This window comes from Mesoplodon bidens (genome assembly GCF_964165515.1).
Source record: "Mesoplodon bidens genome assembly, chromosome: 8".
NCBI lineage: Eukaryota > Metazoa > Chordata > Mammalia > Artiodactyla > Ziphiidae > Mesoplodon > Mesoplodon bidens.
In genome coordinates, this window is record NC_138165.1 from 15980989 (window position 1) to 16000466 (window position 19478).

Sequence of the window (19478 nt, forward strand, 5' to 3'; positions counted from 1 at the left end):
TTATCTTTCAGTCAGTGGAAAGAGGAATTTAAATATTTTCCAAAGCGCTCCTATGGTTTTTTTAAGCGCAGCTTTACAGAGAATCCTGTTTCAGAGGCAGAGAATTGATATAGAAATAAAAAATGTTTGCCTGTACATAGAAAACAAACTTATGGTTACCAAAGGGAAAAGGCAGGGGATAAATTAGGAGTTTGGGATCAACATATACACATTATATAAAATACATAAAAAAACCAAGGACCTACTGTATAGCACAGGGAACTATATTCGATATCTTGTAATAAATTATAATGGAAAAGAAAAAAAACTGTCTCTAACCAGCTTATTAGTAAATTTTGTGAGGAGCAAAAATTCTGCCATTGGCTTTAGTTTAGATTTTTCATATTATATATGTGTATATATGTATAATGTGATGTATAAATATTATGTAATATGCACATAATTATATATATAATATATATAACATGAAAAGATTGGAAAAATATTTTAAGTTCATTATTTTCAGAAAGTAAGACTGTAAGTATTTGGGGAGGATGAACCATCACCTTATTATATTTTTAAGACTGAATTAAAAAAAAGAAAAGGTGACGTGTACATGGCAACCAGAAGGATACCAAAGGGTGAGGAAAGAAGTCTCCTTCCCATCCCAGCCTCCAGTTTACACTCAGGAGGGCAATCCTTTTTCCTAGCTCCTATCATATCCTTTTGAAGATATACTACACACGACACACAAATGTACACGTAAAACTACTTTCCGTTTTTCTGTAAAATATAAATGGTAGCATATAATGTTGTTCTGCATCTTGTTTCTCTTTTTTCTACTTTACCTTTAAAATCATGTCCGATTAGTACACAAGATTTCATACTGTGTAATGGCTCTACTGTATAAACTTACCATAAATTCATATAACATTTAAGTTGCGGCCAATTTATCTGCTATCATAACCAAGGCTACACTGAATAATTTGTAGACCTAACATTTTTGCACACATGAAGAAATGTATTTGTATAGGCAACAGGAAGAAATGAGAATGCTGGATCAAAGTGCATGTGCGTTTAAAAATTTTTTTTAATTAATTAATTTATTTTATTTTTGGCTGCGTTGGGTCTTTGTTGCTGCACGCAGGCTTTCTTTAGTCACAGCGAGCGGCAGCTCTCTTCTTTGCAGTGCGCGGGCTTCTCATTGCGGTGGCTTCTCTTGTTGCGGAGCACGGGCTCTAGGTGCGCAGGCTCAGTCGTTGTGGTGCACGGGCTTAGTTGTTCCGCAGCATGTGGGATCTCCCCAGACCAGGGCTCGAACCCGTGTCCCCTGCCTTGGCAGGAGGATTCTTAACCACTGTGCGACCGGGGAAGCCCTGCATTTAAAATTTTAACAGATGGCTCCAAATGGCTCTCCAAAGAGGTTGTGCCTATTTATACTTCCACCAAGAATGTATGAGGAATGCTTGTTCCTCAGTAAACTCCTTAATAATCCAAAATCCTTTCTCCACATTCTGAAACTCCCAATGTTCTGAAGCGTTAAAAGTTTGTCTCTCTCTTTTTTTTTTTTTTTTGGTATACCTAACCTAACCTGGACTCATTTGGTAACAATATCCGACATGAACCTGTTTATAGTCTATCAGTCCTATTTCATGGGAATATCCATAGTTTGTTTGCTGTTGAATATCAACATATTGATTATAGGGTAATGTCCCATAGCCTGCTAGGGACATTACTTATTACAGTATATGCACCGAGTAACCTTTCAAAAATCCTCCAAATTCTGAATCCCAAAGCATATTTGACCCCAAGGTTTCAGACAAAGGCTGTAGACATGTATAGGGTATTATCAAACTTTTTGATATTTCAATCTAATAGGTGAAAAATGGTAGTAATTCCTTGCAGTTCTGACTTGTACTTTATGTAAATTAAGTTGAGCACATTATTCATTTAAGTGTTTGTTTCTGTTATTTTTCTTTGTTTCTATTATTTTTCTAAGTGTTATAACAGTATAATAGTTTTACTTTAAAAAAAGTCCTTATCAGAGGTACATACTAAAAGAGTTGATTTGTCATTATTCATGGATTCTGGAATAAATCTCAAAGTTTATAGTGGTCCCTCTTATTCCAAATGACAAAGGCATAATTTTAAAAAACTTACATTTATATAATTTGCATTGATATAGTCTTCTTTACCCTTTAAAATGACCCGTGTAGCATCATCTGAAAAAATTTAAAAGAATGTTTTAATAAAGTTATGTTAAAAAGATTAAACATAACATACAGAGAGGGCAGATACTCACAAGGCGAAATATCTCTGTATCTATTTTTGGAAATGTTCTGAGGTAATTTGGCACAAGACATCGTCATTCCAGGTTTTTTCCGATATAGTTGCTAAAAAAAAAAAAAAAAAAAAGAACACGTCCAGAAAGCCATCAAGAGTTTCTATTTTGTTTTTGTTTTTGTTTTCCTGACTTCTTTATATGCTATCAAGAAACAGGTTTTTTTCCTTGGAATACCACACCTATACAATGATGTACCTTAGGTTTAGTAAGGTATTGAACCAGATTTGCAAAGCTGAATTTTGCAAAATCTCTGACATGAACTATATATATTTTGAAAAATAGTAAAAAAGTAAAAACAATTTTCCTTACAGCAAAAGTACCTGAAGTTTTAAATAGCAAATCTGTAGGAAACACCTAGCTTTCATTTACTTTAGAGATATTTAAAAGAAAAATTGACGTGTCCTAAATATTTTAGTCACCTATCTACAACATACACTTCAGAGCAACAAATATTAATGATGGCTAACTACACTGACAAAAATTAGAGAAGGATTAAATATGAGGTAGGTACATATTTTTATGTACAAGGTACAAAAATTGTTTTCCTTTAACTCAGTATTTTTACATCTATAATAGTCTATCTGCAACCTTTCATAAAAACAGCTATTTAATTACAGAGAAAACACAGCTTGATGACATACCTATAAAACCTCCTTATCCCTCTGTTTTAAACAGATATCTATTAATGAAACCATAGCTAGTATTTTGGAAGCAATTTTTTAAAACTTTGCACTTTAGAATTCTTTTTATATCAAGTATTTCTCAGAATAATATTTAGGTTTATACATTTTAACTGACAGTAGATTAGGCAGTTAAGAAGCCATGAAAATACAGGCAAACACCTTTCCCACACCACGTTACTTACATCAAACTGTGTCAGCACTGATCCAGTGATAAGCCCCGCAGCCAGCTGGACCATCGACTCCCGCAGGGAATGGTCATCCTGATGGATGCTATCTAGCGGGGCTTTCTCAGGAATGTACTGGAAGTCCGGCTCATTCTCTAGCTTTTCTTCCACTACATCATACACAGCTACAAAACCAAAACCAAAACCGAAAAAGCCTCATGGAAACCTTAATGAGTTGGCAAAAGGAATTTACCAGATATTATTTAATTTTGTGTCAGGAAAAATATTCACTTATTCCTAACTCATCAGATCTGAGTCTGGGGCCACTGTGTATGGGTTGAGAGTGGCTGTGGAGTAGAAGAAGTACCTCTGGGGAAAAGAAGGCTCTTGGCCACATTGCTGAAAATGTCTGTAACTTGAAGAGACAGCAGGAAACAGAGGAAGGCCAAGAAGCAGCTCTTTAATCTGGATCCGGATCTGTAATCTGTGGACCTGGGATGAGAGCAGCAATAGAGGCCTATACACACCATAGGTCTAGACGTGAAAAGCTACCCATAAGCGGAACAGAATGCTAAACAAAATACTTTCTATTCTCGTTCCTTGATGTATCTACCAAACAACTTAAGAGGTCAGATTTCAAAGGAGAATTCTAGGCCAGAATGCGTGGTTGTGGCGGTGAGGGGAGCCACCCCTAGACTGTGGCCCTTAGGCCGCCCTCAGCTCCACTCTTCAACGTGGGGGCCTATAAGCACACCCTGAACCTCGCAGCCCACACGGAGGCCCATTCTACACCCCTTTGGAAATTGCTTCCTCTGCGCTACCCTGTTGGCCTATATCATGTGATCAACCCTTGGGAGAACGGATCTGGGAAAAATGGCCACAGAGGCCCAGGAATGGGCTCAGAGTTATTTGGTCAGAGAACTGAGGGTTGAAAAAGGTGGTCTAAAAGGAAGGGGAGGTCACAGACGCTGTGACCTTGGTCCCACAAAATCCTGACCCCCATGGGAAAAGGCAAAGCTGAAGCAGAGAAGAGCCCCTTAAGGATGCAGTCAAGCTTCTGGCCTTGTTTAAGAAGTTTTGTTCCTGCTCAAATACATATGCACTTTTGAGAAGAACAGATTTCTGAAATGAAGAATGTAAAGACAAAAAGATGGAAATGCAAGTTGTCTAAGAAGAAATAAGATTTAAAGGGGAAAACACCAGGAAAAACAAGCTACGTCTTGGCAAACGTAATTTAAAATTTTGATTATACAGTATTTTTTTAAAAATAGACATGACAGACCCACACTGAAAATGAATCCTGGTCTAGATTTTGATAATAAAGCAATATTAGAAAGATCCTTGCCAAAAAATGTAGGCCCTAGGTGGGTTCCTCTCCTAATTTAAAGTATAAATGGAGTGATTTGGAATTGCAAAAAGGCCATGCCTTTTCCATTATACAGACTTTTGTTCATATTCTGCCTCTGTACTAGTCATGAATTTGTGAGCAGATAACTGAAATGTCTTGGTGCTTAAATGTCTTCAACTATAAAATGGGGATAATTTATCTATCTCATTGGATGGCTGTAAAGGTTAAATGAGAATATATAAAAGAGCTCAGGTCTATGGAAAGCATTTAAAAACTATTAGCTAATATAATTATTAAGTTCTTTAGGATCTGTTATCAAGAGAAAACAGAAAAAAACAAATTGAGAGGTGATTCTTAGTGTGAAATTTAAGTTGTTTTATGTGACAGAAAATGCCTAAAAATGAATCACCTAAATAACAGATCTAAACAAATGAGTTCCTTTAAAAGTCAAGATAGAATGTTCTGTTGAAGTCCTCTGAATTTTCCTAGAACGCCAATTCTAAACCATGAACACAGAAAAACACAAAGTACAGGCAAAACTCGTTTCATTGCGTTTCTCAGATAACTATGGGTTTTTTTTTTTTTAAACAGATTGAAGGTTTATGGCAACCCTGTGTTAAGCAAGTGTACTGGTGCTGTTTTTCCAACAGCATTTGCTTACTTCGTGTCTCTGTGTCATATTTTTGTAATTCCCATGATATTTCAAACTTTTTCATTATTATTGTATTTGTTATAGTGCTCTATGATCAATGATCTTTGATTTACTATTGCAAAAAAGATTATGACTCCCTGAAGGCTCAGATGATGGTTAGCAATTTTTAGCAATAAAGTATTTTTAAGTTAAGGTATGTATATTTTTTTTTTAGAAAATGTGATTTATTGCACACTTAACAGACTACAGTATAGTGTAAACATAACTTTTATATGAACTGAGAAACCAAAAAAGTCATGTGACTCGCTTTACTGCGGTATTTTCGTTATTGCGATATTTTCTTTATTGTGGTAGTCTGGAACCGAACCTGCAATATCTCCAAGGTCTGCCTGCAGGGAAGGTAAAATGAAAATGTCTGTTTGTACCCAAGAGGCAAAATGGGTACGTGGGGAGAATCGGTAGAGGTCTAATCACACTTTACTTCCCTATGGTATGTAACTGGTGATGTGGCCCTAACCAGTAGTCACTCTTTTGGCTAAAACTGTGATTTACAGTAACTGCTGGGAACGAAACGAGAAGAGCGTGTCTCCTGCCAGGAGGAGGTATGGCATTTACGAATGCTTCTCAGAGGGGACTGGTGAGCGTCGTGGGACCCACAGCAGTGCCATTATGAGCACAGTCTGAGGGCCTGGGACTGTGAGCCTGGAGGGAAGGCACAGTTTCTGCTAAAACCCTTCTCGGGACACTGCTGAGGCTGCGCTTACTCCGCACCACATGTATTCTGCAGTGCACAAAGTGAGAGAACTAGGAACACTGTCCAAAGGGGCAATGGACGGCTTCAGGAGCCCCTGAGCGCTCCATGTGGCAGCATATTTGTGAGATTGTCGAAGAAACCAAACTCTAGCTTGTTGCAGGGCTTTCTACACGTGGAACAGCAAGTATATCTGAGGAAGGACCTAGGACTCCTCAAGCACCTGGGGGCAAGGGAGGCAATCTCAGCCACGGCGGTCAGGACAGAACTCGCCGAGGCTGACATCTGAGCAGAGACCTGAGCGAAGTGAGGGTATACGTTCTACGAACATCAGGAGGAGTGCTTCGGGCAGGAGGACCATCGGGAAGGCCGGCACAGATGACAGGAGAGGGAGCAAGGCCGGGGGTGGGCAAGGTGGCCAAGAATTTGCATTTTACTCCACATGTGAACGGAAGCCGCTGTGCCTTGAGCAAGAGACTGACGTGACGTGACCTGTGTTTTGAGAAGCCCGCTCCGGCCGCTGTGTCTAGTCACAAACATGAAGGAATTATAACAACCTCCAGTGCGACACAGAGCGCTCACCATTGGGTCGAACCAGAAGGACCAGCTCCCCAGAATGTCTCTCGCAGCTCGCTTTGATGAGCAGGACCACCTGGTCGTGGGTGTGTCCCGCAACGTCCCGACCGTTGATCAGCACCACTTGGTCCCCTTCGTTCAGTCGAGGGACACACAGGTCGGCCTGTAATGGGATGAGAATAAGGTCTCCGATTTGCACCTGGCTGTCTGGAAGTAAGGCACAGGAACGTACGTTTATAGACGTTGCAGCAGAACTAAAACCACACGTAGAAGTCTTCTTCACTCATCCATTAAGAAAACAGAAGTAGGAATCCCACTTTCCCACAAAGGCAATCCTTTTCTCCTTCTTCATTAATACCTTTTCCCCTAATGCCCTATTATATACCTAGACATACAGAGAAGACTAACATCCTCAAGGTGCACAGATCAAGGCAGCCCTCACTTTGCACTGTCCAGATACATACAAATTTCAGTCACCACAGCTGAATTAAATAACACCAGTCTCCTAACATGGTTCAAATTTCAGTTACTGTGATAAATTAATTATGAATAACTGCATAAAGTACAAAATTCGCCGCTAGCCCATGTCAGTCCAAAAATCACTATGTAAATCATAAATATGCACCACGATCAGTGAGCAATCACACCCCTTCTTTCAAAGGCTACTGGTGACTTGGCGTTGGGCATCGGTTATTCAGTTCATGCAGAGACAGCAAAGCGGGTACTTGTCTGTCTCCCAGTGATAAACCCATGTAAAAATGGATAATCTAAAGAGCGAGCTAGCCAAAAAGTTAAGTGTAGCAAAGAAACAAAAAGGGACGGTGCTGGAAGTGAAATTCAAATTGAACATAAACTGAGTTATAGAAGAAATAGTTGACTATGGAAATATTGACACTTCTACTGCTTGAGAGAACCCAGATACGCAGGGAAAGGAATTTAGAGAAGGTGAATTTATCAACATAAATGATGAAAGTGGCTGCAACAAGAAGGATGAAGATGTCTGAGGAAGTGATGCTGGCGAAAAACTTCTCAATACAGGCACTCGTGGGAGATATTTCACATCACTGAAAGTGCAAAGGACAAGTGGAAGTGGATTCAGACTTAGAAGGGATTATGACCACTTCCCAAGGTAAGAAAAAATGCTCACTCTGTAATTTAACCTGTATGACAAGGAGACAAGCACTGTCCACAAATTACCTGTGATAAGTTTTCACAAAGAAATAAAGCACTTTAATTCTCAATGTTTCTAATGTTTGGAATTACAGGATACTAAATCAGCATTCGTTTTACTATTTTTTCATTTCCCTATGTATTTACAAGAGAAAGCATCAGAAATTTTAAAGTTTTGATGAAAAATGTAAAGGCCATGGAAACAAACATAATTTCCCCCACTGACTATCAAGGGCACTTTGTACGGTTTCAGACTGCACGGCTATCTTTACAGCCCTGCACAACTGTGCATGTGAGGGCAGCCGGTATTCTACTGAGAAAACAAACAAGTAAATAAGGTAAAAGAGATCAACAGAAATATGGACAGCCTGCTCCAGGGACACAGGAATGACAACACATGGGAGTCAAGTTTGCAGGGTAACTCAGACCACGAAGGAAATGATAGGGCTGCACCTTTCAGAAAGGGCCGTGGCAAAGGCTTGGAAGATGGAAGCACAACTAAACTCACTGTAAAACAAAGTCCACAAAGTCCAATAAGGTACTGTCACTAGTGGAAAGAGCCCTGCTCTAGGAGCCAAGTTCTTCCTTGGCCGCTTATGACGTGTGTGATCTTAGACACCTGAAACTCTGAGAAAGGAACATGTGTCTGTCCTAATTATTCATCGTTGTGAAATTTTAAAAATGAGATATTTCAATGCAAAGCATTAAAATCTGGAAAATTCAAATTTAAGGTTCGGACCATTCCCTCTAGCTGCTTCTTTCTCTACTTCCTGTAGTGTTTAAAAAAAAACAAAATCTTTGAATGTTATAGCACAGTGGTTACCCATTATAACTGAAGTAACACTCTCATACTTAATCTGCCTTTTATCAGGGATAATTTTTTATTTGCATTTCATTCGGATCTGGCAAGCCTAGATAAAATGAATTTTGCTGGGGCAAGAGCTATTGGCTCAAATATGATCAGGTAGGAGGAAAAACATCATTTTGGAAATTATCCATTTTAGAAGGTTTCCAATATAAAAAATGACACTAAGATATCTGAAACACTGTCCTTTCCCCTCAATCACCTAAAATGAGGTTTCTAACTGGAAAACTGTAATAGTCTTTAAATTAATAAAGTAATATAAAAACGACACATTTCTATTTATTTAATTTGTTCTAAATTCAGTCACTATTTATGAAACATAGTTCTATGTAGCAGAAAGGAAAAATTACCAATATAGTAATCTGTATAGCATAAAAAGAAAATTTATAGTCATAAAATTTTGTTTGGAAATGAACCTCTCTATAGAATGTTCAAGAACACCCTTGACTTAATTGAAAACTATCCACATTCACTGTTCAGAAAAATCAATATTTCTTTTATGACTATTACAATTGGCATACAAGTAAAAGAAGGTTTATTGGTTTTTTCTAATTATAAGAGCAATACATGCTCATTGTCATGATTTCAGACAATTTAAAAAAATGACACGGACTTCCCTGGTGGTACAGTGGTTAAGAATCCGCCTGCCAATGCAGGGAACACAGGTTCGAGCCCTGGTCCAGGAAGATCCCACATGCCGTGGAGCAACAGCCCGTGCACCACAACTACTGAGCCCGTGTGCTGCAACTACTGAGCCCATGTGCTGCAACTACTGAAGCCCACGCACCTAGAGCCTGTGCTCCGCAACAAGAGAAGCTACTGCAATGAGAAGCCTGCGCACCGCAACGAAGAGTAGCCCCCGCTCGCCGCACCTAGAGAAAGCCCGGCCGCAGCAACAAAGACCCAATGCAGCAAAAAAAAAAAAAAAAAAAGGGAACATGGAAGCAAGTAATAAATACCAGTAATTCCACTACCCAGATGAAACACTGCTAACATTTTTTATCATGTTTCCAGATTTTTTAACTATATTTACATAACTTATTTTTTAATGGATAAAACAAACATATGAAAGTATAATATGCATTTTTAAATTGAGTATAGTTGATTTAGTTTCAGGTATACAGCAAAGTGATTCAGTTACAAATATATACATATATTTTCAGATTTTTTCCATTACAGATTATTATAAGCTATTGAATATAGTTCCCTGTGCTATACAGTAGGTCTTTGTTCTCTATCATAGTGTGTATCTGTTAATCCCATACTCCTAACTTATCCCTCCCTGCCCCTTTCCCCTTTGGTAGCCATAAGTTTGTTTTCTTTCTTTCTTTCTTTTTTATGGCTGCACCGTGTGGCTTACGGGATCTTAGTTCCCTGTCCAGGGATCGAACCCGTGCCCTCGGCAGTGGAAGCGTGGAGTCCTAACCACTGGACCGCCAAGGAATTCCCGTAAGTTTGTTTTCTATGTCTGGCAGTCTGTTTCTGTTTTGTAAATGAATTCATTTGCATTTTTTTTAGGTTCCACATATAAGTGGTATCATATGGTACTTGTCTTTCTCTGTCTGACTTTTCACTTAGTATGATAATCTCTAGGTCCATCCATGTTGCTGCAAACGGCATTATTTCATTCTTTTTTACGGCTGAGTAGTATTCCATTGTCAAATATGCACTTTTCATAATACTATATCTTATGAAAATATTTCCATACTTATATATGCTATATCATCTGTCATTTTAAGAGCTGCAAAGCAATGCATAACTTATGTAATCAATTCTAATGATGTACACATTTTGATTTTCCCTCCAATTTTTAAGTTTCACAAACAACAATGAACGTCCTTGTGTATCCTTTGTTCCAACTGTTTCATTAGAGGTAATTCCTAAAAGTGGAATCGTCAGGTAAAAGACATATTTAATTAAAAATAAGTTTTACTTAAAGTTTTTGTTTTGGGGAAAGCTATACGCCACACAGTTTACAGAGGTGACTAGGTCTGTAAGATTATTATGATAAGAAACCATTTCTTATGTTCTCCCCTATCTCTTCCCCCTCTTTTGAGGCATCTTCTTTCAACATTTTAGCTACATCTTTTGTATTTACCTCAGCATCTCTAAATAACGTTCCAATTTTATTTTTTAGTTTTTATTTCAGACATTATCTAACTTTCTACTTGCTACATGAGAACTTAGCAATCGTTCATCTCCTCATCTGCACTCCCAAACACACACACACTTCCCAATACACACTGAACAAATAATTTTGGACTATTTCCCCCATCTTTCACATGTGTAGTAGGTTCAGTAGTCATTTTATACATCACATCCCTGTCTTGTCACCTCTGATCACAAGGGATTTGTTTAAAAGAGGACATCTGGTCCAAGCCGGATCTATGAAGGGTCTGCTTCCTAGGAGTCTGTAAGTTGGACTGAGGGGCCTGATGAGTCCGGGTTGCTGAGCTGGTAACGTACAAATCCCGAGGTTGCTGGTGGTCACATCCCCCATGTGGACTGAGGGGCAGAATGGTGGGAGCTACACAATTTCTATTTAGTACAGATTTTGGAGTCACAATCATTTCTGCAGGTACAGTGTGTCTGCGGTGCTAATATTACAGGACCTGGCTTGAAGCTGCTACTAAGTACACTTCTCATTTAGAATGTATTTTATTTGGAGTAGCTTGAGAAATGAAGCTAATTCAGTGTACAAACTGGTTTGCACTGAGAGAGAGGAATGAAACATTCACATAAAAAGAAACAGAGATGAAAAATAGAGTCCCGATGATTTTTCAAGTTCTTTCTAGAAGTCTGAGTGCATTCCTGCCCTTGGGTTTTGTGACACACCTCTACAGCTATACGATAAATTCTGTATTTATGGTTAAGCCAGGGGTATTCCACGAGTTCCTTGTTATTTGCAACCAACAAAGTTCTTAAAAACCAGAACTAAAACCATGTAACATGATATCCCTGATCAATCTTGACTGCGATCTTCAGATCAACTGTGAGGTTGCTGCAAAGCACCAGACCCCATAACTAGCCTCTTCCCTCAGGCTGCAGGTTCCTGCCTCTCCCAGGACACAGAGATGGTTGAATGACAATGGGTGCTGGCTCCAAGCCCTTAGAGACCATTTAGGTAAGAGAAATGCAATTAAACAGAGGAGACAACAACAGAAATGGGGACCTGAAAGCAATATTTGCTATACACAGGATCAATAAAGATGATGCACCCACAATTTATCAAGAATTGTCCTCACGAGCAGAAAGTTTATGGGTGCTGAACCTGAAGGAGGGGGCACAGGGGGTTCATCCTCATGGGTACATGCAGTCTTTTCTCTACTTCTGCTTAGAATGTTCATAATAAAGAACTTAAAATACATATTTTAAAAAGAAAGTAGACAAATAGAACGTAGGTTAAACAATTCTAAATGAAAACAGAAGCCAACAAAAAAGCAAACAAACAAAAACTATACCTCTGTCTACATTTTGCTATTTAAAGGGGTTATTTTCATAGAATCTAGCTTCTTTGTAAAAACAAGGATTTTAAAAACTGTTATAGAGAGGGAACAAATAAAAATTAACTTGCCAGCAATTAAAGAGATTCAGCCAACATCACGTGCCACCTGACAAATTAAATGATTCATTTTACTCCTTTATTTATACTAATAAAAACATGCATGTATTCTCGAAGCTAGGATTCACTGGGAAGGCTGCTGTGACTCACAGGTGTTCCTGGCGCAACTCGGGACACGATCACAGGCATCTTCTGGTCACATCCTCCCTTCGAAACAGTGCACATCGAGTATCAGTCAGGATTGCCAACACAGAAACACCTTAATTTAAAAACTGAGTGTAATATAAATTCTAAGTTACCTTTACATTGAATCCAAACCTTCCATTTTCATCAGGTTTCATTCTGATCAGGACAAGATTATCATGTGGAATACCACCATTAGGCTTTAAAAGACAAAAGTAAATAACTTGTCACACTCTTCATTTATAGCCTATCCTTCAGATACACATGAAGCATGCTTCCTGTATGCTGACATTATCTAAGGTATATAAAGAATCACAATTTAAATTTCTCTTGTGCCTTACCTGCATGCTAGACTGCAAGTGCCAAGAGCAACAGGGGCTTTATGAATTACCTGAGTAATTAATTTCAGTGTCTCTAGAACCTGGCTCAAAGCTCTGCACGGAGCAAATACTCATGTATTACATGAATTCATGTTACTCCCTCTGCTTTTTAAAAACAGCTTTACTGAGATACAATTCACATACTATACTTCACCCATTCAAAGTGTATAATTCAGTAATTTCTACCATAGTCACAGAGTTGTATGAACATCACGACTATTTTTTTTTTTGGAGGCAGCATTTGATTTGGTTGAAACTAAGATGAATTCAGAGATTGCAATTCTCTGGCTTGAAGTAGCACATGAAATCACAGAGGTGAAAGTTGACAGGCAGGCCAATGACCTGTTAAAGTGCTACTCTTTGATTTTACAACCTTTTCTTCATCCCCCAAAGAAACCCTGTGTCCGTGAGCGGTCACCCCCATCCCCAAGTCCTATTCAACCCTTCATCCACTTCCTCCCTATATACTTGACTATTCTGGACCTTTCACATATATGAAATTATACAATATATGTCATTTGTTACAGGCTTCTTTCACTTAACATGTTGTATGCCTGCTCTTTGGGGGTAAGTAGCTGGCTAATTCTTATTTAGCCTTCGAGACACAGGTCGGAGATGACCAGTTCTAGGAAGTCTTCCCTTAACTCCACAGATGAATTAGTTATTTTTATACACTTACGAATTCCCATAGTCACTTCTAATTATAGAGCTTGTTCAGTTCTCAGTCCCCACCTTCCTCGACTCACCAGTAGCATCTGGCACAGCTGGTTACTCTCTCTGTGGCTGCCTTCTCATCAGTTTTTTTCCTACCTTTTTTTTTTTTTTTTTTTTTTTTTTTTCTTTTTGCGGTATGTGGGCCTCTCACTGTTGTGGCCTCTCCCGTTGCGGAGCACAGGCTCCGGATGCGCAGGCCCAGCGGCCATGGCTCACGGGCCCAGCCGCTCCGCGGCATATGGGATCCTCCCAGACCGGGGCACGAACCCGTATCCCCTGCATCAGCAGGCGAACTCTCAACCACTGCGCCACCAGGGAGGCCCTTTCCTACCTTTTGGTCTGCATCTTTTCAGCTTCCTTTGCTGGTTTCTTTCAACTCCCTCATGTTTACAGTTTGGAGGACTAAGGCTCCATTTCTAGAACCTCTTATTCCGTTATCTGTACACACTACACTTCCTGTCTCATGGTTTTAAATACTGTCTACATGCCATCAACTCTCAACGTTATACCTTCAGCTTCGACCTCTCCCTTCAACTCCAGAATCCAAACGGACTCCTACTAGACGCATCAACGTGTCCCAGCTGAGCTTGCGGCATTCCACCCACCCCTGTTCTACCTGTAGCCTTTCCAGGTCAGCAAATGGTAACTTCATCCTCCTATTTATTCAGGCCCCAAACCTTGCTGTCACTCCTCTCTCTCTCGTCTCCCACAGCTAACTCATCAGCAGAGTAGGTCAGCTCTACTCTAAAACTCCACCCAGAACACAGCTGTGTCTCATCCCTCCCGCTGGCACCACCTTCTCCAATCACCGCTGCTTCTTGGGGCCCTGCAACACCTCACAGCCAGCTTCTCTGCTGCTACCCTGCTTCCGGTCCACTGCCAACATACGAGCCACAGTGAAACCGTTAAAACTTAAGTGACATCACGTTACTTCTCTCCTTAGGCATGTCCGTTTGCTTCCAATCTCACTCAGGGCTGAAGAACGGAACACTCACAAGACCAGGCTTTCAGGACCTGGCCCTCTGCTGTCCCCTGTCGTCCTCGTTTGCTCCTTCTGCTCTGTCCTCGCTGACCCCCGTGGTGTCCCCTGACCACACAGCCATGCCCCTGCCTTGGCACCTGCTATTCCCTCGGCTTACCTGCTCTCACGCCCGGTATCCATGTGGCTTATCACCAAACTCATCCCTGGCTCACACTATCTAGAACTGGAACACTCCACTCTGGAAATTCCCTAGCCCTTTTCTGCTTTGTCTCTCTAGCATTTATACTATCTAATATGCTACATATTTAAATAACATATTTTGTTTACTGTTTGTCTCACCCTTATCCCCAGAATACAAGTTTCTTGCAGGCAGAGTTTTTAATTTTTTATTTTACTCTGTTATATTCCCAGAGCCTATAACAATAGGTACTCAATAAGTCATTTTTGCATGAAGGAAAAAACAAACTAGACTATAAATTAGTTAATAGCACGGACCACATCTGATTTGTCTTCGTACTCCCACTACCTCCTTAAGTACCTGGCACACAAAAAGACCTCAGTAACTATGAACCGATGAATGAATGATGCGTAAGAATCACCACGCAGGTAGCACTAAAGTTGTCATTCATTTTGGGTAAGGATCTCTTTTTGATGCGTCTGTGGGGCCATAAGTGTGGGAGAATAGAGTGGATACCTCTTGTTTTTCAATTTTAGAAAACGTGGGAGGGCTATGGGTGAAAAACAAGAGGGGAAGAGTGCAATGGCCAGCAGAGACTTCTGGCACTGCCAGCACCTGCTGTGGGACTTCCTCTCCCTGCATCTTATTTTATTCCTTGATGTCCCTTTAAGTTTCCTGAAATACACTCATATTTCTGTCTGTCATTATACACCTTCATGAACACAGTGATTCCTTAAAATTTATTAACAATCTCACCTTTGGTTCATCTACTTGAAAAAGCAATGAAAATTCATAAATCAGGGGATTCTAAGAATTTACCATTTTATTTGGTACAAAGTACCAAAGCAACTCACGAATATATTTTGAAGAACAGAGTAATTATATATTCTGGAGACCTGTACTCAATCTCAAAAGGTTGATGAAAATGATAAATGATAAAGTCTCAGCACCCAGTCAATTATGTAATAAAATTAATGGTATTTAATGGATTATTAGCATTTGTTCTGAAAATGTGTGTTCTGAAAGACAGAAATCAACAAATTTGTCAAAAATTAACTTCTAGAGCAAGAACGTTTTATAAATATGATAAAAGGAAATTCCACAATTGGGCTATATGGTGGCACAATTCATGAGCAAACACGTGATGAAAAAGAGAAAGTACTACAATATAATTTACAGATAAAACAGGCTATCTTACAAAAAATATTTCATTTACAATTAAACATTTTCAAAGAAATGTGATAATATCTGAAGAAACTACTTACAGTAGCTTTTTCAGGGGAAGATAGAACATCAAATGTTTCATTAATATGGTTTTCCAGATCTTGTTGAGAATGTGAAAAATGAATTTGGTTCCAACTGTTTTTCTTTGATTGTTTGGGTGGTAAAGCTGGAGGCTGCCCATCTCCAGGGGTCTCTTGTGATCTATATAGAAAAAAAGAGAAAAAATAAATATTTTGGAAGTTGTCTTACAGAATTATTATTTTATTTATTTTTTAAAGTAATGGTAGAATTTTATTTTTTAAATTAATTTTTATTGGAGTACAGTTGCTTTACAACGTTGTGTTAGTTTCTACTGTAAAATGAATCAGCTATACGTATACATATATCCCCTCTTTTATGGATCTCCTTCCCATTTAGGTCACCACAGAGCACTGAGTAGAGATCCCTGTGCTATACAGTAGGTTCTCATTAGTTATCTATTTTATACATAGTATCAGTAGTGTATATATGTCAATCCCAATCTTCCAATTCCTCCCAGCCTAGAATTATTACTTTATTACGATGTCTAATAGGAGACAAGCTTTAAATGCCAAGTTTATTTGCAAGTGCCACTATTTCATGAAATCTTCCTTAACTTTGAAGTTTAAAGTAACAAATCTAACTTCCTACTTTATCAAATCTGTAAACAACTCACATATAATAAAATATACTTTAAGGGTATCTCTATGAAGATATTTATTATTCTACCATAAAACCCCCTTTCTAATGTTTTCAGCAGTCATGTGGGCAGGCAGGGGGAAATCAGAGCTGAGAGCCGAGCTGCTCCAGAGACAAAACACCCGGTACCATCCAGAGAACTCAAGGGGTTGCCTGTTTTATTTACAGGTAAAACACAATTCACAGAAGTGATGAACACAACGAGGAAGAGGGCTGAGCTCACCGAGGAGACAACACTGGATGCGTACGTACGTCAGAAAACCCAATTTCAGGTGAAGGGGCTGAAAACCAACAGACGCTAGAGAGCATAACCTCAGGCCACAGCAGCGGGAGCTGATCTGACCAGCTAGGTCTGCCAGGGCAACTTCACGGTAGACGCTTAGCTTTTAAGAACGAGCACCCTCACTCCCTCTTGCGAGAGCACCAGAATCACAACTAACTGCTGAACAGTCATTGACAGGAAGACACTGGAACTCACCAAAAAAGACACCCTACATCCAAAGACAATGGAGAAGCCGCAATGAGATGGTAGGAGGGGCGCAATCACAATAAAATCAAATCCCATAACTGCTGCGTAGGTGACTCACAAACTGGAGAACATTTATACCACAGAAGTCCACCCACTGGAGTGAAGGTTCTGAGCGCCATGTCAGGCTTCCCAACCCGGGGGTCCGGCAATGGGAGGAGGAATTCCCAGAGAATCAGACTTTGAAGGCTCGTGGGATTTGACTACAGGACTTCGACAGGACTGGGGGAAACAGAGACTCCACTCTTGGAGGGCACACACAAAGTAGTGTGCGCACTGGGACCCACGGGAAGGAGCAGTGACCCTGAGGAGACTGAACCAGACCTACCTGCTAGTGTTGGAGGGTCTCCGGCAGAGGCGGGGGGTGGCTGTGTCTCACCGTGAGCACAAGGACACTGACAGCAGAAGTTCTGGGAAGTACTCCTTGGCGTGAGCCCTCCCAGAGTCCGCCCTTAGCCCCACCAAAGAGCCCCGGTAAGCTACAGTGTTGGGTTGCATCAGGCCAAACAACCAACAGGGAGGGAACCCAGCCCCACCCATCAGAAGACACTTGGATTAAAGTTTTACTGAGCTCTGCCCACCAGAAAAACAGCCAGCTCTACCCACCACCAGTCCCTCCCATCAGGAAACTTGCACAAACCTCTTAGATAGCCTCATCCACCAGAGGGCAGACAGCAGAAGCAAGAAGAACTACCGTCCTGCAGCCTGTGGAACAAAAACCACATTCACAGAAAGACAAACAAGATGAAAAGGCAGAGGGCTACGTACCAGATGAAGGAACAAGATAAAACCCCAGAAAAACAACTAAATGAAGTGGAGATAGGCAACCTTTCAGAAAAAGAATAAAGAATAATGATAGTGAAGATGATCCAGGACCTCGGAAAAACAATGGAGGCAAAGATTGAGAAGATGCAAGATATGTTTAACAAAGACCTAGAAGAATTAAAGAGCAAACAGACAGAGATGGACAATACAATAACTGAAATGAAAAATACACTAGAAGGAATCAGTAGCAGAATAATTGAGGGAGAAGAACAGATAAGTGACCTGGAAGACAGAATGGTGCAATTCACTGCTGAGGAACAGAATAAAGAAAAAAGAAAGAAAAGAAATGAAGACAGCCTAAGAGACCTCTGGGACAACATGAAACACAACAACATTCGCATTATAGGGGTCCCAGAAGGAGAAGAGAGAGAGAAAGGACCCGAGAAAATATGTGAAGAGATTATAGTCGAAAACTTCCCTAACATGGGAAAGGAAACAGCCACACAAGTCCAGGAAGCGCAGAGAGTCCCATACAGAATAAACCCAAGGAGAAACATGCTGAGACACATAGTAATCAAATTGGCAAAAATTAAAGACAAAGAAAAATTATTGAAAGCAGCAAGGGAAAAATGACAAATAACATACAAGGGAACTCCCATAAGGTTAACAGCTGATTTCTCAGCAGAAACTCTACAAGCTAGAATGGAGTGGCATGACATAGTTAAAGTGATGAAAGGGAAGAACCTACAACCAAGATTACTCTACCCGGCAAGGATCTCATTCAGATTAGACGGGGAGAAATCTAAAGCTTTACAGACAAGCAAAAGCTAAGAGAATTCAGCACCATCAAACCAGCTCTACAACAAATGCTAAAGGAACTCCTCTAAGTGGGAAACACAAGAGAAGAAAAGGACCTACAAAAACAAACCCAAAACAATTAAGAAAATGGTAATAGGAACATACATATCGATAATTACCTTAAACGTGAATGGATTAAATGCTCCAACCAAAAGGCACAGGCTCACTAAATGGATACAAAAAAAGACCCATATATATGCTGTCTACAAGGGACCCACTTCAGATCTAGGGACACATACAGACTGAAAGTGAGGGGATGGAAAAAGATATTCCATGCAAATGGAAATCAAAAGAAAGCTGCAGTACCAATAGTCGTATTAGATAAAATAGACTTCAAAATGAAGAATGTTGCCGGAGACAAGGAAGGACACTACATAATGATCAAGGGATAGATCCAAGTAGAAGATATAACAATTATAAATATATATATGCATCCAACATAGAAGCACCTCAATACATAAGGCAACTGCTAACAGCTATACAAGAGGAAGTCGACAGTAACACAATAATAGTGGGGGATTTTAATACCTCACTTACACCAATGGACAGATCATCCAAACAAAAAATTAATAAGGAAACACAAGCTTTAAATGACACAATAGACCAGATAGATTTAACTGATAGGACATTCCATCCAAAAAGAGCAGATTACACTTTCTTCTCAGGCGCACATGGAACATTCTCAAGGATAGATCACATCTTGGGTCACAAATCAAGCCTCAGTACATTTAAGAAAATTGAAATCATATCAAGCATCTTTACTGACCACAACGCTATGAGATCAGAAATGAATTACAAGGGAAAAAAAAGTAAAAAACACACATGGAGGCTAAACAATACCTTACTAAATAACCAAG

General features: G+C 39.7%; 1 protein-coding gene across 2 annotated transcripts in view; it reads right to left on the reverse strand.

Annotated features, from left to right (window-relative positions):
- The window catches only part of PTPN4 (protein tyrosine phosphatase non-receptor type 4), a 183426-nt gene that overhangs the window by 13127 nt on the left and 150821 nt on the right, over positions 1-19478 (reverse strand). For both annotated transcript variants that reach the window (XM_081242821.1, XM_081242820.1), the window contains 7 exons: positions 15797-15956; positions 12394-12477; positions 12245-12301; positions 6504-6660; positions 3189-3355; positions 2282-2372; positions 2140-2201 (listed from right to left, as the gene is read on the reverse strand). In XM_081242821.1, the coding sequence (XP_081098947.1) occupies positions 2140-2201; positions 2282-2372; positions 3189-3355; positions 6504-6660; positions 12245-12301; positions 12394-12477; positions 15797-15956 (778 nt within the window). The remainder of the gene's footprint in view (positions 1-2139; positions 2202-2281; positions 2373-3188; positions 3356-6503; positions 6661-12244; positions 12302-12393; positions 12478-15796; positions 15957-19478) is intronic.